This window comes from Equus przewalskii, chromosome 4 (genome assembly GCF_037783145.1).
Source record: "Equus przewalskii isolate Varuska chromosome 4, EquPr2, whole genome shotgun sequence".
In the NCBI taxonomy this organism is placed as follows: Eukaryota; Metazoa; Chordata; class Mammalia; order Perissodactyla; family Equidae; genus Equus; species Equus przewalskii.
Window position 1 is genome coordinate 53,664,263 of NC_091834.1, and position 23,075 is coordinate 53,687,337.

The window sequence follows — 23,075 nt, forward strand, 5'->3', positions numbered from 1 at the left end:
ATCAGAGGAAATCTGCCAGCTTGTCTTTTGAGAAATCCCCCAAATTGCAGTGATGAGACAGATGGCACCAAACTGACAATTTTAATAGACTGTAAATATTGGCATTCGGAAAGGTGCCTGTGAGAAATAGGCTTAATATTAGGTAATAGAAGGCACTGCTGGGTCTTAAAGGGGCAAATATCTACGACCCCACGTTCCCGCAGGCACAGTGTATTTCCGTATGGTGCTTCCATTTGCTTATCTCCTGATAGAGGGAAAAGGTCTTAGCTTCTGAGTTTAAGGAATCAGGATGATGGAGCTCAGCAGTCACTCATAGCGTGTCACAACATGCTCCACCAAGGAGTCGTCCTTCTCAGACAATTAAGAGGAGAAAGGCTAGAGATGCAAGTGGTTAGTTGACAGCATGTGAAAGTGAATGAGTTTTAGTTGAAATAAAATCAATCGAAAAGTCCAGCTTTTCTAGAGGAAGTAGAAAGCTGGAGGGCTTTTAGCTACTAAAAGTGGAGGAGGGGTTGCCCTCGAGTTTAGGTTGGGGCTGAGGAAGGAATGAGGAAGAGGCAGCAAAAGGAAACAGACACAGAAGCTGGTCCCAGTGTTGACCATCTTGCCATTGTCTCTATTTACCTTCAGCTGAGCAGCAAGGAGGAGAGGCTGCCCTCCTAAGTGTAGTCTGTCACGGAAATTGCCAAGTAAGAGCAGCTCTTCTTGACTTAATTTAGGAAGATGTCAAATTTAAATAGATCCCTTTGTGTAAAGGCAGCCTGATACCCAAAGAGCTTAGCAATTAGGTGTGGGCAAGAAAATAGACAATCTAATATTTAACTAAATATGTCATAAATTATATATACAATGGGGATTATCCTTGATTATTCTCACAACATAGTTAATATTTGGTTGACCACAAATTGTGTAACAATATATGTAATTTCTTTTTTCATTTTGTAAATGTGTTGCCTCTCCTTAGAGTTCTGCTGCAGCTCTCCACAGCCGATTTATAAGTTATACCACAAAATCAGGGTTATTACAATGTGGGATTAAACTAGAATATCACTTTAATGTTATGAGATCCAAATGTTAAATCTTATAAATGTAGGATCCTGCCACCAAGGCGTTTTAGGCCTTGCTGTGGAATCTCAAACTCCTGGTCCTGGCCTCTGTTGGATGATCAAAAGTTGTTCAGCTTCGGCTTAAGTTCAAGGGGCAAGGCTTCCAGCTGTAAGAGATTAACTTTTAGCAGAGTACTGTTCCTTCTGGGAACAACTAGAAAACCTGGATAAAACATTTAACTAAATCTGTTTAAGTGCATCAAAGAATACTTAAAGAGTATCGAAGAACAGCCAAGATGTGAGCAGAATGAGACCACAGAGAGATTTGCTTGACGTTTGCAACTGCTTTTCCGCTTGTGACATTTGGTGATTTATAAGATATGGTCAAGAGTCTGGGAAGGTGATCAGAGCTTTCATCAGTTTCGTAGAACTTGAAAGAAGGAGAAAAAGAAAATAAAAAATAGAAACTGGAGTCAGGTCTCACCAAGGCAGGGGATGTTATCTAGAAAATCCAACAATAGTAAATGGTTCTAAGGTCAGTTGGATATAAATTTGCAGGAATGGGGAAAGGGGGCAGCTACCACATACCGTATCAAACAAACAATCCGGGTGGCTGTAGATGTAAATTTGAAAGGTAAAACAATGAAATGCCAGATAACGTGGGAGAGAGAATATCTTCATGATCTTTGGATGAGAAAAAATTTCTTAAATTGGACATAAAAGTATTGAGTAGAGGGGAGAGGCTGATGGATTTGACTATGTGAAAATTTAAAACTTTGGTTTTTCGAAAGATACCGTTAAGAGACTAACAATGCAAGCCACAAAGTGGGAAAAGATGTTTGAAATACTTTAAACAAAAGACTATATGCAGAATATATAAAGAATTCCTACAACCAAAAAGACAAAGATAATCCAGTCTAGAAGTGGGCAGAATACTTAATTGAGCTGTTCACAAAAGAAGATATTCCAATGGCCAGTGAATACATGAAAAGTTGCTCAACTTTATAAGTTGTCAGAGAAATGCAAATTAAAACCACAATGAGAGATACACTTCTGCTTCTGGCCAAGATGGAGTAGCAGGAACTGTATTTACCTTCCTGGCTGACAAAACTCAAAACTTTAACAAAATATATGAGCTTTCTAGACACTGAACATCAGGCAGCAGAGGATGGTGATTCATGGCAGACTTGGGGCAAAAGAGGCGAGCTCTAGGATGCTCCCAGTTTGCTTCCTCGAGACAGTTTCTGGCATGGCACTGGCAGGGAGAACCAGGCTGAGTCTGATGGACTCTCTGGGTTGAGGGCTCAGAACTGAGTCCAAGGAAACCAAGGTGGCTCGACTTTGCAGAATTGAGAACCGAAGAGGAAAGAACTATAGAGAGAGAACCTCACAGACTTTTGGAGGGGCTCCTTATAGTCTTCAGCAGTGGAGAATAATTAGCCCTGGATTAGACACTACTCTAGTCCTGCCAAACAAATCTTAAAAGCAAGATTCAAAAGGATCAAACTTTTTCTAGATAATTTAACTGCATCTCAGAACAAAGCTCAAGAAGATAGGATTAAAAATATGTTCAGCACCAAGCAAGGTGAAGTTCACAGTGTCTGACATCCCATTAAAGATTACAGGGCATGCAAAGAGGCAAGAATATTTGACCCACAATGAGATCTGTCAATCAATCAAAACTGACACAGATGTTAGAATTAGCAAACAAAGACATTAAAGTTATTATAGCTGTATTCGTATGTTCGAAAAGTTTAGAAATATGGAAAGTTCCATATGTGTAATTGGACATCCCCAAGTGCAGGAAGGGGAACAAAATAAATATGTGCAGAACAATAGCCACAAGATTTCCAAATTGATGAAAAGTGAAAATCCATAGATTCAAGAAGCTTGGTGAACCCAAGAGCAAGAAACTTGGAAAAAACTATACCAGGGGCCTGCCCCGTGGCCAAGTGGTTAAGTTGGCACACTCCACTTTGGCAGCCCAGGGTTCACCAGTTTGGATCCTGGGCATGGACATGGCACTGCTCATCAAGCCATGCTGTGGTGGTGTCCCACATAGAAGAACTAGAATGACCTACAACTAGGATATACAACTATGTGCTGGGGCTTTGAGGAGGAAAATAACATAGGAAGATTGGCAACATATGTTAGCTCAGGGCCTATCTTAAAAAAAAACTATACCAAATTTCTCACATTGGTTGAAACCAATGATAAAGAAGGAAAGCTAAAAATCATCCATAAAGTCACATTATGTACAAAGGAACAAACATAAGGATAATGTCTTCACAATGTGAGCAAGAAGACAGTGGAGCAATAACTTTAAAGTACTAAAAGAAAAAAACAACCTAAAATTCTTTACCCAGTGAAAATATCTTTTAAAAATGAAGGCAAAATGAAGATGTTTTCAGACATTCAAAAGCTGAAAGATTTCATCACCAGCAGACTGGCAATACAAGAAGTGTTAAAGGAAGTCCTTCAGGCAGAAGGAAGATGATACCAGATGGAAACCTGAATCTACACAAAAAATTATGAGCAATGGGATGGTAACTGTATGGACCTAGACAAAACAGGCACAGTAGCCATCCATCAGAAGGCACAATGGTAAGAGACCTTGAAATCATATAGACATGAGTTTACATCCTGGCTCTCTTGCTTACTGGTGATGTTATTGCTTTACCTTTCTTTTCTTTCTTTCTTTCTTTCTTTTTTTTTGGTGAGGAAGATTGGCCCTGAGCTAACATCTTTTGCCAATCTTCCTCTTTTTGCTTGAGGATGACTGTTGCTGAGCTAACGTCTATACCAGTCTTCCTCTACTTTTTTTTTTTAAAGATTGGCACCTGAGCTAACATCAGTTGCCAATCTTTTTTTTTTTTCCTTCTTCTTCTTCTCCCCAAAGCCCCCAGTACATTGTTGTATATTCTAGTTGTGGTCCCTCTGGTTGTGCTATGTGGGACGCTGCCTCAGCATAGCTTGATGAGCGGTGGGATGTCTGTGCCTAGGGTCTGAACTGGCGGAACCCTGGGCCACCGAAGCGGAGCACATGAACTTAACCACTTGGCCACAGGCTGGCCCCTACCTCCACTTTGTTTGTGGGATACTGCCACAGCATAACTTGATGAGCAGTGTGTAGGTCTGTGCCTGGGATCCGAGCCTGGGATCTGAACCTGTGAACCCCGGGCTGCTGAAGCAGAGCGTGCACACTTAACCACTACACCCCTGGCCAGCCCCTGCTTTACCTTCCTGAAGCTGTTTTCCTTATGTACTGAATGGTGAAAATAGTAGGTACTGTCTCTTTGGTTTCTGAGCAAGGAGTAAAACAAAGTATGTAAAGAACAGAGTAAAGTACTTAATATATCGTATTGTAAACATGGCCACAAATTCTTCCCCTCCCTGCATCCATGCCCTTTCAATGTGATGTTGCAATTTTCTTCAAGATGGCGCTTATTTCTGCATTCAGGTTGCTATGTGACTTGTTTTGGCCAAGGTATGATTCGTAAGAGACTTGACAAACGCTTGTAAGCTGGGGATCGTCCTCTCGCTGCTCTTTGGAAACCCGTGACCACCCCATCCAGAATGAGCTGTGGCTAGCCTGCTGGCTGATGAGAAACACGTACCCAAGCCCCCAGCTGGGCAACCATCACACACATCAGTCACGAGCAGACGGCAAATGGATGAGGGAGCCTGGGTGAGACCAGTTGAGGCAGCCCAAAAGCAGACACACAGAATTGCGAGCTATGCCATTGTTGCTATTTTAAGCCACTAAATTTTGGGGTAGTTTGTTATAATGCAAAAGCTACCTGATACATGTTAGTTATGTATTCACATTTACATGTATAAGCACATGGATATACATTCATCAATATCAAGGATTTCTATGTGCTACTGATTTAAAACAAAAGATTTTACTTGAAATTGAAAAACAAAACAAGAAGATAACTGTCAAGTACTAATCCATGGACTTAGTCTTTTCTGTTTGCTTTCTTCTTTTTTGTTTTGTTCCTTCCTTCCTGAAGATCCCCTGGTATCAGCTGTGGCGTTATTTTGACATCAGCAAGCATGGGAGGGCTGGTGAAAATATGAGTTGGTATGTTTCTGACTCTTTCCGAGGCTGAAAAACTCTACCTAGTCAAGTGTTCATTTCCTCTTCTCTCTTCAATTTATGCAGATATTTCCTCAAACTCTGACGTATATTCACTCACACAATGAGGTATCAAGATCAGACCCACCAAAAGGCTAAAATTAAAGACTCACAATACTAAGCAATGGTAAGGGTGTGGAGCAATGGGAATGTTGGTATCCAACCGGTGGGACTGTGAATTGGCATGACCGCTCAGGAAGCCTGTTTAACGATACCTTCTAAATATGATTATGATGATACGTTATCATCCAGCAATTCCTCTTCTCAGTGTGTACTCAGCAAGAATGCATACATATGTGGACCAAAAGATGTGTACAAGAATTTTCATAGCTCCATTATTCGTAATAGTCCCAAACTGGAAACAATCTTAGTGTTCCTTATCAGTAGAATGGATAAATAGATTGTATTATGTTTGTACGACAAAATACCACACAGCAATGAAAAGGACAAAAACTAGTGCTACACATAATAACGTGAATAAACCTCACTAACATGATGCTGAATGATAGAAGGCGAACACAAAAGAGTATGTGTGGTATAAATCCACTTTTGTAAGGATGATGTCCCTTTTTGAGAGGAGGGCCTGGCAGCTGCCCTGGGCAGTGAGGCGTCTTCTGGGTGCAGGTGTGTTCTGGCTCCTCATCAACTTGGTGGTAACAAGAGTTATGTTCACTTTGCTAAAATGCATTGCGCTGTGCACACGATTATTTTTCTCTTTTCTCTCTATATGTTTGAATTTTCAAAAGGTTATTAACAAATTCAGCATTTGTATTGTGAACACACATATAAATATATATACGTGAACTTAACCACTCGGTGATTAGGGTCACATGTGAGGGGAGGCACTATAATTAGTGTTCGGGTGGTGAACATGATGTAGTGTACACAGAATTCGAAATATGATGTACATCCGAAAAAAATAAAAATTAAAATAAATAAAAACAAAGCAAACAAAATATATATATATATATATATTACACACACACATGCTAAAGATGTTAAGAAACACAGATTCAGCACTGATATGAGTATGTCCAAGTTATGTTGTTTATATTGATAAGTGGAAAATCAAATTGCCACGTATTATTTATACTATGACTTTATTTTTAGTAGAAGCAAACCAAGCAATATCTGGTACCTAGTATTGGCTATAATAGTTTACAACATTTATAACAAACTAATTTAGTCTTTCTGGGTTACATAACTAATTGCATGTTCATTATTGAAAGTTTGAAAAATATAGAAATACACAGACACAATATCAGCATAATATACTCCTAGATGCTATTTTTGAGTGATTATAGTTTTTTAAATATGTCTCTGTTTGTATATGTCATAACATATACTTAATCAAAATTGGACGATTCTTCTACAATATGATGTTTAATGTTTATAAAAGGTTTTATTGTATGAATATGCCATAATTGACTTAACCAACTTCTAGAAAGTTTTTGCAGATTTAGACTTTCAACAACGTTGCATGTGCATTTCCTGTACTGCCACCAATACTGAGTATTGTTATTAAAAAATCAAACACAGCAACAAACTCACTTTGACAGATTACCTTAAACTTTTGCACAGGTAAAAATAATGGGCTGATTTTCATTTTATTCTGGAGGATAATATTCACAATAGATAGGACTGCCTACATTTTGGAGATTACTTATATTCACACAAATGTTATCATCATTATGAATAAATGAGTTAATGACCGCATATGAATGAACCCTGAGGTGCTCACCATGCCAGGAATGCTACCAAGCCTTTGTGTTTATTTTATCTCAGTTAATCAGCAGCAGCATCTTTCATAGATGGGGCAAATAGGAAATTAGATATAGGCAAAAAGCAAGGGGTAAGCTTTGAGAATGTAATTAGAAGCTGTAGTAATTTCATTTTCTTCCCTTTGTTTTCTAGCTGAACATAGGGTCGATCAGGTGATCTAATCACTGTACTGGTTTGCATTTCAAATCATAAAATTACCTAGGGGAGGAAATATTTTTTACTTTATTTACAGGTAGATAAATGTAAGCTCTTAAGGAGGCAGCTCTCCCTGTGCACAGTTTTGATATACATGAGTTTCATTTACTAAGGATTGGTTAAATGACACCAGCCCCCCAACAACATGGTTCAAATTTCAGATGCTGTGGTATAGTAACTGGGAGTAATTCCAAAAAGCACGAACGTCATTGCTAGTTCTTCAGTCCATGAAAGTGACCGTGCAGATAACACATGCACTTCACGACTCCTGACCAGTTACGTCGCGGCTTTCAAAGCCTGTCAGTGATTGGCCCTCACGTGTCTGTTATTCGCTTCACACACAGGCAGCAAAGCGTGTAAGCATGTAGTGTTACTTCCTTGTCCCCAGTGATGAACCCATGTAACATTTTACAAAAATAGGTAATTGAAAGAGGGAATTAGTAATAAAGTTGGAAGTATAGCAAAGAAATGAAAATTGATAATGCTGGAAGTGAAATTTTAATCAAACATAGACGTAGGTCCAGACGAGAAGGCTGACTGTGGGCATGACACCACGACAGCATTTGAGAGATGCTAGATATGCAGTCAGAGGATTTTAGTGAGAACGAACTTATAAATGAAGACAGTGGTTGGGACAAAAAGGATGGAGATGTCCCAAAGGAAGTGACACCAGCCCAAAATATGCTTCCCGTTGAAGAAACTCTCAAAGAAATTTCAGGACATTGAAAGCTCAAAGGATAAAGTGTTGGTGGCTCATCCTCCAGACTTTGAAAGGAGTTTGAGAATTCTCCAGGGCAGAGAAAAGATGCGCACTCTGTGTCTTAAGTTACAAGATGAGAAGGAGGAGCAAGTGCTGTTCAAACCACTCTTGATTAGCATTCTACAAAGAAAACAATTTTAAATGATTTTTATATTTTAAATTATACTAAATATTCGTTTGCAGTGTTTTATTTCCCTGTACTTTTATAACCAAGAGTGAGAGGGATTTTAATGTTTTAACTAAATTTTTTAAAGGTCAGACAGAGCACGATTGTAAGTTTCCGCAGCGGTTGTTCAGATCACACGGTCATTTTTAGGATCCCACGCTGCTGTGTGAGGCAGGGGCTGCCTGTGTATCTACTCACTAGTGGTGGATGCACCTAATTTGCTGTAAACTATAAACCGAAGGAACAACGTTTCAATTTTTGTTGCTAACCTTTTAGAAACCTACTTAAGATATGATGAAGTTACTATTTTTCTTATGATTTGACGTGTTCAAATACTACTTCTTTAGTGAGATATAAAGAGGGGCCTATGACTTGTTAGTTTTTATGTATTCTTTTTAATTGTAAAATAAAGGTCTTTCCAAATACCAACTAGGAAGAAAAAATTTTAATTTTGTGTTAACAAATGCAAAGAGATCTCACTAGAAATGGAACAAATTTGAGGACAACAGGGTCTACATTAGTTAACAAATAGTCCTGTTCTCTCAAAAGCTTTAAATGGAAGGCAGAATATGAAAACATCTGACTTCAAAGAGGCCGGGTGTAAGTAATGGGTAAGTTGCAAGCCGTGAGGTTTGTGTTTCCTGGTCACTGACTGAGTGACTACAGGACGAGAGGTTCTCGTGAAACCATTTTCTCACCAAAGCAATAATGTGTGAGGGTGTCCGGTGGTTGAGGTCTCATTTATCCTGCAGCTTTTCACCTGAATTTTATTTTGGCCTATTACACAGTAGAAGCCATTAAACATCTGTGCACTTCCTGGCCACTCCCCTGTGACAGTGAATTGTTAGATTATTGGAGATACTTTCTGTATATAAATGTCCTTTGGGTAATGCGCGGGGGTGGAGGAGAATATGATAACCCAGGCAGCGATCATCAGCTACCACTCTGTCTGCGTTTGAAGTGAGTGAGTCTCAAAAACTCATCTATTTTAAACTCAGAAGATTCCTTGCTGCGATTTTCTTTAATACTAAAACTGCAAAGGCAGCAAAAATGCTGAGGCTAAAAGCTTTGAAGACTAAATCACCCTTAAGAAGCTCTTTACCAATATTGGTATTGGTCTGGTCGTGCAGGCAATTTAGGCGGGTTGCTATTGTTCCTAGAAGCTGCTATTGGGATAGTTATCAAGTCCAGTTAAACTGTATTTCACGAAAACTCATTAAAATACGGTGCTGGTAAATGCCATGGAGCTTTAAACCATCTTCTAGTTATCAATAGCTTTTATTTTTTCTACTGAGGTGAAGTTCACATAATAGAAAATTAGCCATCTTAAAGTGTATGGTTCAGTGGCATTTTATACATTCACAGTGTCACTGCAACCGTCACCTCTATCTAGTTCGAAAATATTTTCATCACCCCAAAGGCCCCATGACCATTAAGCAGTCACTCTGCATTCCTTCCTCCCTCAGTCCCTAGCAACACTAGTCTGCTTTCTGTCTCTATGAATTTACTTATTCTGGACATTTTGTATAAATGAACTCTTACAACGTATGCTCTTCTGTAACTGGCTTCTTTCCTTTAGCATGGTGTTTTCAAGGTTCATCCACATTATAGCACGTACTTCATTTCCTTTTTACGGCTGAATAATATTCTATTGTATTTATATGCCACAATTTGTTCATCCATCATTGGACATTTGGGTTGGTTCCACCTTTTGGCTGTTGTAAATAATACTTCTATGAGCATATGTGTACAAGTATTTGAGTACTTGCTTTCAATTATTTTGGGTATATACCTAGGGGTGGAATTGCTGGGTCGTACAGTAATTCCCTGTTTAACTTTTTGAGGAACTATCAAACTGTTTTCCATTGAGCAGCTTCTATTTGTACCACATGTAAGGAGGGACCACTTCTTCCCACTCCTGGTACCTCCTTTGGGTCACTCTCTGCCCTTTATTCAGTCCACCTCAAGGAGGTTGAGTGGCTGACCTGATTGACAGTCTCGTCTCCTCCTCCTCGTGAGTCCGCCTACAGAATGCACATCCTCTGCTCATGTCCTCCGTGCCAGCACTTCTGGGTGGAAAGGTCTATGCTGATGTCACTGTATGGATGAGTATTGCTAATTCTGTTGTTCTGTGTAGAGGCCAGTTCAGCTTTAGTCTCCAAACTGTCCTCTAGCAGAAAAAATGCCAATCTTTGTATTTTAATTTGACTTGTTTTATTTTTCAAATAGTCTGGAACCTGCATAGAGTTCAGTATGATGTTTATTGGGGGTTCTTTTAAAGATCCCACAACTTAGATGTAAACAGTTATGATGCCAGAAGAATTTGACCTTTGTAGATGTAGCCTGGACTTGAGGTTTAAAATCTAACTGCCAGCTAATTTTAGTACCATCAACTTGACAAAGTCACCTAATATTCTAGCGTCAATTTCCTTATCAGTGAAAATGGGGAACTGCTATTCAGCTTATGTAACAGATGTGCTGTGCGGCTCAGTAAGTATCAGAGCCAGTGCACAATCACATAGGACTCAGCACAAGAGTAAGATTGTATCTAACTTACATTCACGTTTCAGATATTTTAACGTAGTTTTTTTATATATAATGATATGTCTGAATTTTAAAAACTTGACCACAAAATTCCCAGCAGGATGATTGCTACAGGAGTATGGCACAGAGGGAGGAGTTGGTAAGTCTCCAAGCTTCTAGTAGAAAATAGGTAACTTTGCACGGTAAGCATTCACCCAGCGCCTGATGACACAACCAGAGTGTCTGGCCATCAAGGTTATTTCAAACTCAGGAATTTAAGAAGTGATTTTTATTTTGAAGACAAACATTTTGAGACAACTCTGACCATATAAGGAAAGTTTTGTGACTTCATGTAGCATCATCACTAGCTTACCAGAGTATATCTCCATTAGGAAATGCTCTTATCTTTTCTGATTACCTTGTCTTAGGTAACACGTCATCTTGCCAAACTCTTCGACAGCATCTCAGACCTGCAGTTTGAAGAAGATCAGGGTGTTTCCGCATACAGCGCAATTGGAATGTACAGCAAAGAAAAGGAGTACGTCCCATTCCAAGCCACCTGTGACTGCACAGGCCATGTAAGATTTGATTAGGTGGTTTTTGATGCTAAAGGGATCTTTTCGGGATAATTTTTAAAGGTCAAGTTGAACAAGAAAAAACCAACTTTTGTCAAATCAGGGTTTGGTTCGTTTTGTGCTCAGAGATTCCTGTTTACCTGTGTCCACTGTGACAGAGGGCCACTCTGCCGTGCTTCCCAGTTTCTGCTCATTTGGCTTCAGCGCCCCGCAGGGTCTCAGGTGCTAGCAGTTGAACTAGATGGAAGGGACTGTTGCAGATTGAATGAGTGGACCCCAGAATTAGAAGCAAATGCGACCTGGTGAGTGAGTCTCCTACAAAGCATGTTGTTTTCCTCACTGCTTGGGACACAGGGAAGGGTTGGGGCGGAGCAGTGTCTTGCGGTAAAGCATGTTTTCAGGAGGCTTGTGGTGCAGGATTCGAATGTGAATGTTGTAAATGGCCGCTCCTGAATGAAGTTGATTGAGTCTACCGAGCTGATGTTGCGCACTCTAATCACCATGCGCACAGACAGTTAAGTTGGCATATTCTCTTCTCTCACAGCCAACTACCTCAAAAATATTCTTCACGGTTATCTGCAAGAACGGCTCATTAGGGTTTATGTAAGAGCTCGGGGTGTTTTCAGATGATTTAGAGGAGTTGTGTCTTTTTGTTCCGATGCTGGTAGCTTGGGTTAATCTGCAGAGTGGCTGAGGCAGTAGCCTCTATTACAGAACCCTTTGGGTTGAGGCAGGGAATGTTTTAAATTGTCCCTTGCAGAAACATGAAGGCAAGCTTTTTGGGTTTTTTTTTTTTTTTTTTTGACAGGGGTTTTCTTTATTTCTCTCTCTTGCTTCTTAATATTGTACCAGAAAAACCCTGCCAAATGATGGAGAAGCAGATGGTGGACTCCTTTGATTAAAATATATTTTTTGATCTCTTGGGCTCTTTAGGATATTATTACAATGATTAGAAAAAGTCACTATAAACTATCTTGACAAAGTGTGCTGTGGTCTGCTGCCTCCCCAGCAGACTGCTAGCCGACTGGCATAGTGCCCGGAAGGAGGACAGTCTAACTGATGGATATGGTTGTCACTAGCAGGAGCCCTTGATATTGAAAGTTTTCACAGTGTTCTAGTTTATTCTGTATGAGCAACTTATGCTAGAGACTTTGAGCATATAGCTACCCTCTAATTGCCATTGTCTTATAAAAAGTTGCTTTCACAGTAGGTCTTTTTTCTCCCTGCACTTTTGTGATTGGTTCCTCCCAGTTTTGTTTGCCTAGTGTTAATTGAATACCTACTAAGTACTAGATGCTAGATTAAGGTTTTGGGGATCCAGAAATGAATAAGACGTGGCCCCTGCCTTTGAGGAACTCAGGCTCCTTGAACAAGTGGATATACACATAATTAGTGATAATGGGTTGTGGTAGTTGTTATAGAGTGTTGGGCAGAATCTGGTAAAATATTAAAAAGGGAAGGATCAAGCAAGCATCTCCTCAGAGCTTGGTTCTCAACTCCTACTGAGCTAAGTTGCCATTGTTGGCATAGTCATCTGAACATCAACTTACACGTGTGTTTGGTCTTCCCAAATGGACTGGAAAGTTCTTGAGAACAGGTGGCCATACTGAGGACACGGATCCCAGAGTATCTGGGAGATGCTCAAAGGATGTCTGATTTACTGAAGGAACTTGTTGCTTGGTGACATTGAGTTGTGCTTAGTGACTAAAGCAGTGATTAGATCAGAGACCCTGAACTCAGACGTGTGAACAAAACTCAGCTAAGAGCCAAAGGCAGGCTTTTAGGGTGTCGGGCCGTGGCGAGGGCGGTGCTTCCTTTTTCCTTCAGCAGGGAAGGCTGTCAGCTCATCAACCGTGTACCACTCCTTCCCGGTTCTCCAGAGAAACAGGTTCCGGGAATGAATGCTGCTGCCATCCTCGCAGAGGCATGGAAGGGAATCAGTCGTAGCATCTTCAGCATCCCATGTAGTCCTTACAGTTTATTTATTATAGTAATTTTCTATTTGTCCAGTCAGTTATTTGCTCATAGTATATGTATCCTTTCTGTTATATAATATCATCCTATGAAAACAGATACAGGGATACATATAAGAAGCATATTTGGAGAGGATGGAAAACTGGCTGAAATATATTTTGGGGAGCAAAGTAAACTTGAATTTTTTTTTAAAAAGATTAATTTTCACAAGTCAGCAGTTGTCCTATCTCATACTCTCCTGCTGTCTAATTTTTGACAAGTGTGAAGATGAGAACTAGCAGGGAATGTAATTAAGATACTTGCTGAAAACACTTTGTCTTAAAACTAAAAACTATGAAGATTTTATAGAAGAATTTTCAGTAGATTTTAAAATGATCAAAAGATATGTTTAAAGAAGTCAATTTCCCATTATCCCCAAAGCTCTAGAATGTTACTCCAGCACTTTACTCTATAGTTTGGTTTCTCAAAACACTGTGTGTTACCAGAGGAATCTTGGTCTAGAACCCCCTTGTCTTCAAATCTGAAAAATGAGTAATCGAGAACAACGCCTCTAAGAGTGTGTAAGGTGATCAGCCGGCTGGTGAGTGACTTCAGATGAGCAGCGTCCCAGAAGAAGACAGGTTCATGTAGGAGAGACTTCATCAGTGAGCTGCTCCCCTTCCTCTCTGAGTTATCCCTCGTCTTGTTTTCTACGTGAGTTTAAAATAAATCTGCCTGAGGCCTCACTTTCTGCGTGGCTTTGGAGCCCATGAGAGGATGGAATTATTCCTCCTCCACAGTTAAGCCTGTGTTCAGATGTTTCATTTCCATTTGCTTCAAAAGGTGGAAACGTGGCTTCTGCACCTTGAACAGACCATGCAGGAAACAGTGCGACATTCTATCACGGAAGCCATAGCAGCCTATGAGGAAAAACCTAGGGACCTGTGGATTTTCGATTTCCCGGCTCAAGTTGCACTAACTAGCTCACAAATCTGGTGGACGACAGATGTGGGAATAGCCTTCAGTAGACTGGAGGAGGGCTATGAAACGGCCTTAAAGGATTTCCATAAAAAACAGGTAATTTCTAGATTCGTGACTTCGAGACTTGAAGAGGTAAGCTTCATTCATTCATTCATTTGTTCATTTGTTCATCATTTATGTAATGTCTTCTGTGTGCAAGGCACCATGCTGGAAAGATTTCACCAATCAGTTGTTTAACTTTTCATTTTCTACCTCATGTTATCCTTCTAGTTTTCTACACGGGTTTTAAAGAACATCCATCATGTTCACAATCCCCCCAGGCTCTAGAATATCACTCATACCTAGACATTGTGCCTGTTTCTTTCCTTCTGTGTAAGACTATCTAGGTTGGTTGTGTATTTATAAGATATATGCATGATTTGCAAGATTCAAAAAGGTGGAGAGTTGTTCAACAAAGACAAATATTTTCATGTGTTTGGTTTTCTGTTAATTATAAATTACAGATGAGCAACTTTGGAAAAAACATCTATTTTGAATTTCATTTTATTCCTCCCAGTTGTGCCATGACCCGTACTTAAGCCTCTCATCTTAAGGTGTCCTCCCATCTTAGCCGGAGCAATTCAGAGATACAGCCTTTCTCTCCATTTAGAAATTAAGAGAATATTAGGCTTGGAAAGGAGTTTATATTAGTCTACCCTTCTTGTTTTCAGTAGAGAATGTCTGAATCTAGAGATACTGAACGACTTTCTCAATGTGGCACAATTTGTGAGTCAAAGTGGCAGGGCTGGCAGAATTCCGAATGCCTTCCACGACTCCCCGTTGCTTCTCCTCTTAGCAATACTTTAAACTCACTGCCTTGAAAATCATCTAGGTTCAGAGAGTGAAGGATACTTGTATTTTTAACACATTCAAGAATTTTAAGTTTTAGAATGTGTTGATTATTCCTTTCAATTTTGCTCTTTTAATCTTGAGTAGAGACCACCTAACTTACTTATGTTACAAAGGAAGTTTTTGTATCATTTACTTTTGGAGAAAAATATATTCTCCTCCATTTTACATCCTTAGGAAAATGGGGCATTGGTTTCTATTTAGTAGGCTTGAAGTTAGAGGATTAGATTGAAAGGAGTGACTGGTTTCCTCCCAGGGCAGTATCCCTGAAATTCTAGTCAGTGCCACTTGGATGAGGAAGCTAAGTAAGTAGTTACTTTTTTTTTTTTTGCTGAGGAAGATTGGCCTGGACCTACATCTATGCCAATCTTCCTCTATTTTGTAAGTGTGATGCTGACACAGCATGGCTTGTTGAGCGGTGTCTAGGTCCACACCCAGTATCCAAAACCTCAAACCCTAGGCCACCAAAGCAAAGCACGTGACCTTAAGCACTATGCCACTGGGCTGGCCCCTACATTTTCTTTTGGATGTAAATAATTGAGATAATTAAATTGCAATGAATTCTACTTACTTATAAAACTAACTTTCTGGTTAATTTATTGATATTTGTACTTTTATTATAACTATTTTTATTATATAGTTAAGTAAGGATATTTTAAAATACTTAGTTAAAATAATATCCTCTCTTAAATTTTAGCTGTTGTAAATCACTGCTCAAACTTAAATCTTTTAATGAACATGTTTCTGCTTAATCTGTTCTAATGGTTTTCCTCTCTTCATTTGGCTCTCCCTTGTCTCCAATTTATCAGTTTTTGTGATGATTAGAATATTTTGTTGCTTAAATCAGTAATGATATTTTATGGCTATTTCTTATTTATGTCAACTTTATTATTTTCAATTTCATGATTTATTGTTAAAGACAAAAATCCAGATACAGAAAGCAAAAAAAAAAAATGAGGATAATTTTTACAAAACACGCGTAGATTCACTTCCCACAGAACGCCATTGATGACATTTTGGTGTTAAAACATCAGAAGTCTTGCTCTATCTACTGTCTATCTGTATCTTTTTATGTGAATGTTTAGACATCTCTCTCTCTTTGTATGTATAGAAATATGTGTCAATATGTAGCTATTGACGTTGTAAGTGTAGCTATTTATGTTGATATATCTGTATATGGATATACATAGAAAAATATTTTTTTACATTTTGTTACTTTGTATTTTCACTCAATATTATCTACATTTTTCCTTGTCATAAATGTGTATCAAATTCACATTAAAAATGACCAAATAATATTCCCCTATATGGATATATCAGAATTTATTGCCTCCTTTCTACCTTCTTTGGGTTTACTTTCAGAGTCTGACTGCTTATCAGGCACTGTTCTGGGTTCTGTGGTCCCAGCAGTGAACTTCTTGCCCTCGTGGCGCTTACACTCTGTTGACTGTGAATGCATCTTACCTCTTCCTCACAAGGACCTTGGAACGCTTTTTCTAATCTCCACTTCCCATTTTACATGCCATTGTTTAACCTTAGTTTTTTTAATTCCCCACTAATTGTGTTGTTATTTTAAATCTTACGTAGATTTACCAACACATTTAGCAGTGACTTGGCTCATTATTTTCCACCCCATTTCTTAATTCTGAATTCAATTCCCTTCTTCCTCTAATGTATCTTGTAGCAATCTATGCAGTGATATATAATAAGTAGGAAATTTTCTGATCCTTTGTCTGTATTTTGACTTCCTTCTTGATAGTTTAGGTATAGAATTCTATGTTGAGACTTACGTTCTTTCAGAACTTTAAAAATATTATTCCATTATCCTTGTGGCTTTTATTGTCATTGTTATGAAGTTTTAGGTCAAATTATTTTTCCTGTCTTTTGTCTTTGGCTGCTTTTAATTTTTCTTTTTTTCTTATTATGGTTCTGGTATTTTATTATACTGTGTCTAGTTGTGGATTTTTTTTCCCTGCTTTTAAAATTTAGCCTACTGAGGACTCAGTGAACTTCTTGAATCTTCAGTTATGTCTGTCTTCAATTTGGGAATATTCTCTTCTATTTTTTCTTTGAATGATGCCGTTCCTCTATTGGCTCTGTTTTCTTTTTTCTAGAATTTTTTTTTAATGGAAGATTCACTCTAAGCTAATGTCTGTTGCCAATCTTCCTGCTTTTTTTTTTTTTTTCCTTCCTTTCCCCCTCTCAAAGCCCCACTAACAGTTGTGGATAGCTGTGAATTCTTCTGGTTCTTCTATATGAGCTGCCACCACGATATGGCTACTGACAGACGAGTGGTGTGGTTCTGCACCTGGGAACCATGCCCGGGCCACCTAAATGGAGTTCACAGAACTTTAACCGCTAGGCCATCAGGTCTGTCTCTCCTTATCTAGAATTTTATCAGCTGTATGGTGAACCTTCTCATGCTGTCCTCCCTGTCTTTTAAGCTCCATTTCGTATTTTCAAATTCTCCACCCTTTTGTGCTACAATTTAGGTGACTTTTTGTATGTATCTTCCAGTTCACTAACTTTTTTCCTGTAGCATAATGATTAAGAAAGAGGAATGCAGGGCCAGATTACATAGGTTCAAATCTCAGCTTTACCATTTATTTGTTAGCTGTGTGACTTTGGGCAAGTTATTTAACCACTCTGTGCCTCAGTTTCATGATCTGTAAAACAGGCATAATAATAACACCTGCATCATTGCATTGTTAGAAGGATTAAATTAGTTAGTGTATGTAAAACACTATTAAAAAGTGCTAGACAGATTAAACACTATGTGTTAGCCATTGCTACTTTTATTATGAAAATAATGATGACAACAGCAGTGACCATGGTGTCTAATGTGATGTATAATTAGCTTAATGAGTTTTCCCCCCAAAATTTATCATAACATTTTCCAAACATACAAAAAGTTGAAAGAATTATATAGTGGTGTGCATACCTACCACCTAGATTTTACAGTTAACATTTTGTTTTATTTTCTTTATCATGTTATCTGTGCTTTGTCTAACCCTGTATAGATCCATCAATCCATCTTATATCTATGAGTGATTTCAAAGGAAGGTGCAGAAGTCAATAATCTTTACCCCTAAACACTTCAGTGTACATGCTCGTTTCCTCAGTTTAATTTAGTTATTCTATGTCAGTTTCCCAGAGTTCTTTTGGTTCTTTAAAAATCAGTTTTTATGATGACATCTCTTCATTATGGTTTTATAATTTCATTATTTCAAAAAGACATTTTAATAATCTTATTTAGATTGTTCTTGCTAGCTCGAGTTCTTTTGAGGCTGATTCTTTTGTTAAGGTGAATTTGTTTTTTGTATGTTCCCTTTTAAGGCTTTCTCTATCTAGGTCTGTATTTTCTGTGGGAATTCTCCATTTCCTGGGCTGAGCAGATGTCCCTGTCGCGTGTTTTTCCCTTGTGTCTCCCAGGTCTCTACGGGTTTTCGGGTCTGCATTGGTTTTGTGGTTGGTTACTCCGTTTAGGATTTCCACTTCGTGTTGGCAGAGTCAGTTTGGTTACCACAGCTTCACATGGCACAGGCTTGAGATTTTGAATTTAGGGGATTTTTTCTTAGCCAAAGCCCCAAGATATTTTAAGCTTTCGTCTTGCTTCTCTGAGCTGGTGGGTAGAATTTTCCTAGAACCTTTTGTTGGACACTGTAACAGTTTGAGGATCTCAGCTTATGTCGGCATCTCAGCTCCAATTCCCCTTCTGGCTCAGGGAGTGTGAGAGGCAGGGAGCAGAGCTGTTCTGTTCCTGTGTGGTGGTCTAAGCCACGGTCTCCATCTATTTGGGTTTCTCCCCAAACCCTGCTGTAGGCTGACCTGGCATCAGCCTGTTAACCTCATTCTGCTGCTCTGGCTTTGAAGCACATTGCCGGCATGGAGGAATATCACACACTCCGAGCCCTCCCCACCCTCAACTTCTGTCGCCTTCTTCCTTTCCACCTCTCACATATTTGACTATGTACTTTGCATATGGATGTCGTTTGTTTTATTTAAGTCTTTTGTGTTAATAAAGGAATTGTCCATTCAGCTTAATCCCATATGTTGCAAGACTCCCTATTACTACTATAATTTACTTAATACTGGCTATTTAGGTTGTGTTTTGATTTTTGGCTATCATTATTAATATTGCAGTAAACAGTCTTGTATATACATACATGTCGCATGTGTTTTTCTGTATTATTTCAGGATAAATTTCAAGATGTAAAATTGCTAGGTCAAAGAGTATTTTTTAAGCCGTTGGAGAATCTCGTCAAATTTACCTTTCCAGTATCACCATAAGAGAAGTGTCCACTTCTGGGGCCGGCCCCGTGGCCGAATAGTTGAGTTTGCGTGCTCTGCTTTGGCGGCCCAGGGTTTCGCTGATTCGGATCCTGGGAGCAGACATGGCACCGCTCATCAGGCCATGCTGAGTTGGCGTCCCACATAGCACAACCAGAAGGACCTACAACTAGAATATACAACTATGTACTGGGGGGACTTTGGGAAGGAAAAAAAAAAAGAAAATTGGCAACAGATGTTAGCTCAGGTGCCAATCTTTTTTTTTTTAAAAAAATAAGTGCCCATTCTTTCCCGTGTCATCAACTTGGGTTGATTCTTATAGCTAACGTTCCTCATATCCCAGTAGCTTTAGCTTATTCAACTAATTAAGAGAATTTACCTTTTTCTCCCTTAAAATAGTTTTAAAGTTTTCCATTTTGTTCAAGAGTTATATAATGTTTCTTTTTCATGTTGAATGAAAAATAGACAAAGAGGGTGGTTTATGAAGAAAGCATTTATCTGCTTAATTATGAAACACTTCTAGTACGAATTCAAATGTTTGACAGACCAGCCAACAGATGCCTTCAATGCAGTATTTCAATTTTGCAACTGATGCTATTCTGCGTATCAGACAAGCTAACATTTGAACACTGTTAGAGCTGTAGTTGGGTTCATGGGAAGTGTGTGCATCTAAATTGAAACCCCTTCAGTTTTCACTCTTTAAAAATGGATGTAACCATCTGCTGGAGTTTGTTTTTAGTTAAAATTACTCTTGCTAATACGAGCAGTTTTTAAAATGAACTTTCATCCTTTAAAATAGCTTAATTTTAAAACTGAGATCAGACTTGGCTATACTTGATGATCTGCCTGGACAAGTAATTTCTTTCCCTAGTTCTCACTTCCAAATTGTAGTGAGCTAAATACAGATAATTAGTTTAAATTCTATTTCTCCCCTAGACATATTGTGATTATATGTTAGATAATATTGGGATTAAAGGCAAAAATACTGCATTTTGGATATATAATCCCACCTTGCCAGAGTCTTTAAAAATATGACAAATACAGTAAATTTAGTTTCTCAGATTTGAGGGTTCCTTGGCCAAAGTATTTTGTTTTGGGATCTAGTAAGAAAGTTTTTCCTCTCTTTATTATTGATCTGTGTGAAAATCATCAAAAAAGAGATGGAAACATTTTGGACTTTAAAAAATTAATTACTAGTGTGCTGGGACATTCCCAGAGTACTTTTAATAAGACTCCTGATAAGCCGTGTAAAACATTTCTCGTTACCCATCCGTTCTTCCCTACCACAGAGACTCGCAATATTATGCGTAGAAGAAAGAGACTCTCGTTTTGCTGCTGAGGGCCAATTTTTGGCCTCACTTTTAGTCACTGAGAAAGTCAGAAACAATTGGATACAACTTGGATAGTGTTTTTATCTTCTAACCTATGCCCTAACCCTATTCCCTGAATGAGGAAGCCTGTGAAGATTGCAGTTATCCAGTGTATTTTGGAAGCAAGTAATTTTTTTCCCTTTATAGAAAAGTGTGATCTGTTAGCCACCTGCTTTATAATATAGCAGAAGCCCACAAGATCGTGAGTAGAGCACATCGTCTCCACCTCCCCTCTCATCTGTTAAAAGAAAATTTTTCCACAATTTACTGATCTGGTAGGCTTTTATTCAATGATTCATGAATCAGGCGGCATCCAATCTAGCAGGTGAAAGGAGCTCCAAAGAGCTGTATAAGGCAAGAGATTTTTATAGACCAAAGTGAGCAGGAACAAGGAAGTTATCCTGGGCATTTACTGATCGGATAAAGCAGGGCTGCCTTCCTTGTATGGAACAAAGGGAGGTCCTGGAGCCAGGTTAGGTAACTGGTGCCGAGTAGGCAAGCACTGATTTTGACCTAGCCTGTCGTTTCTGGGAGAGCTGAGCATAGAAACCGTTAAGTTTTGGTTTGCTGCCATGGAGCTTAGCATGAGCGACGCCATCTTGGGCCTATTATGGTTACTTTAACACATCAAAAATTATATTGAATGACAAGTAAGGTATAAAGAAGAGATCATACTGTACCTGGAAATAGTGGGCCAGATAATTTGAGGAATGCCTAGATACTGACAACAGATGAAATTGAACTGATAGGTAACTAAGAACAGAGAAAAACTACAAACATAGTAAAAAGAGAAAGCTGTTGCAATGATAAGTTCATTTTTATCCCAAGGGAATTCTAGAGAAATTGCAAACTCAGATTCAATAAATATAAACATGTGGTTTCTGTGGTCAGTGATAAGGATTAAGTGTGGAAGAGGTAGACAGTTGACCATTTCTGTCTCCTGTACATCCCAAGAAATGATCATTGAAGGCATTTGTCCCCAGGATAAAGCCTGAGACATGCTTCATAAACACAGTGAGACATTTTTGAGGACTCCTGCCATGACTATGTCTTGACTCAAGAGCTTGAGTCAGGCAACTTTTTCTGTGAAGGATGGGATTGTAAATATTTTAGTCTTTATGGGCCATGTAGTCTCTTTTACAACTACTCATCTCTGCTGTTGTAATAGGACAGAAGCCATAAACAATTTTTAAATGAATGGGCATGACTGGATCCCAGTAAAACTTTATAAAAACAGGCGGTGGGCCAGATTTGGCTCATGGACTGTAGTTACCAACCTCTGTTCTAGAAAAAAATCAGAACAGATCCTGAAGTAATTCAAGATCCCCACAATGAGAGATGGAGGTAAGAGAAAAAGCGATTTGTTGCACATATATTCCATGAGTCCAGTCTAATCCATTAACCCAAGAGTGGTTTCTTTGAACAGTAACACTGACAAAGATTTGCAGTTCAGAGGAGAAGGCAAAAACAACAAAAGATAGGGAAAGGAAATATTAACCCTTATTGGAAAGAGATTTAAAAAAGACTATATGACACTATGTGGTTTTATGCTAACAATTGAAGTTGAAAATCTAAATGAAATGGATGATTTTCTATAACTACTGTTTCAAAAGTTCATTCAAAATGAGGCAGAAAACTCGAGTAGGCCAGTAACCACAGAAATAATTGAAATGGTGGTCAAGGTAAAGTTGTATACCCTCTAAATAGAGCTGTGTTCCAATGGTTTTATCAGACATTCAAAACAGATAAATACCATGTTGTAGCAACTGTTCTAGAGTGTAGAAAATGGAAAGATTTTTTTACTCCTTTTATGAAGTTCTAATAAACTTGATGCAAAAAAGCAAGCAATGATAAAGTACAAAAGAAAATTCTGTTGGCTAGTCCCACGAATTAGGGTATCCTCCTTTTTGGTCTGGATTTTTCATTTAACACTGTTGGGAGACAATCCTTTGTGGGTCTCACATTTTGTACATCTTATGAACAGAGATACTGACTGCTTTTGTTCTAAACTATCTTTGCAAGGATGTTTGTGTAGGAAACATCCTTGGAAGACAGAGATAGCGTCTCTTTTGAGAGCAAAGGGCAGTTTGGCTTGCTGTCCAGTACAATAAAGGTAATAGCTCCTTCCAGGGCAAAGTTCAGGCATGCTTACTGTCTGTTAGAAAAGGTTTGAGCTCCCTAAATGCAGGCTTCCTCTACTGTGACGCAACTACTGCATGTGCAAGCATCATATGGCTGTTTTCTGGCTACCTTTTGAAAGTTGAGGGTCAGGGACCGGTACGTGCTGATACTCTGGTATTGCTCAATGCTATTGCTCTGACTAATAAACTGTCCTTTATCTGTGACCCACGAGTCTTCTGCCAGCATCCATGAATCTGTGGCAGAGTAACTTAGCATATAAGTGA

At 38.8% G+C, this 23,075-nt stretch overlaps 1 protein-coding gene across 3 annotated transcripts in view; it reads left to right on the plus strand.

The window, feature by feature from the left end:
• Positions 1 to 23,075, plus strand: part of DNAH11 (dynein axonemal heavy chain 11) — a 295,301-nt gene that overhangs the window by 78,409 nt on the left and 193,817 nt on the right. For all 3 annotated transcript variants that reach the window (XM_070615891.1, XM_070615892.1, XM_070615893.1), the window contains exons 29-30: positions 11,042 to 11,191; positions 13,985 to 14,218. In XM_070615891.1, the coding sequence (XP_070471992.1) occupies positions 11,042 to 11,191; positions 13,985 to 14,218 (384 nt within the window). The remainder of the gene's footprint in view (positions 1 to 11,041; positions 11,192 to 13,984; positions 14,219 to 23,075) is intronic.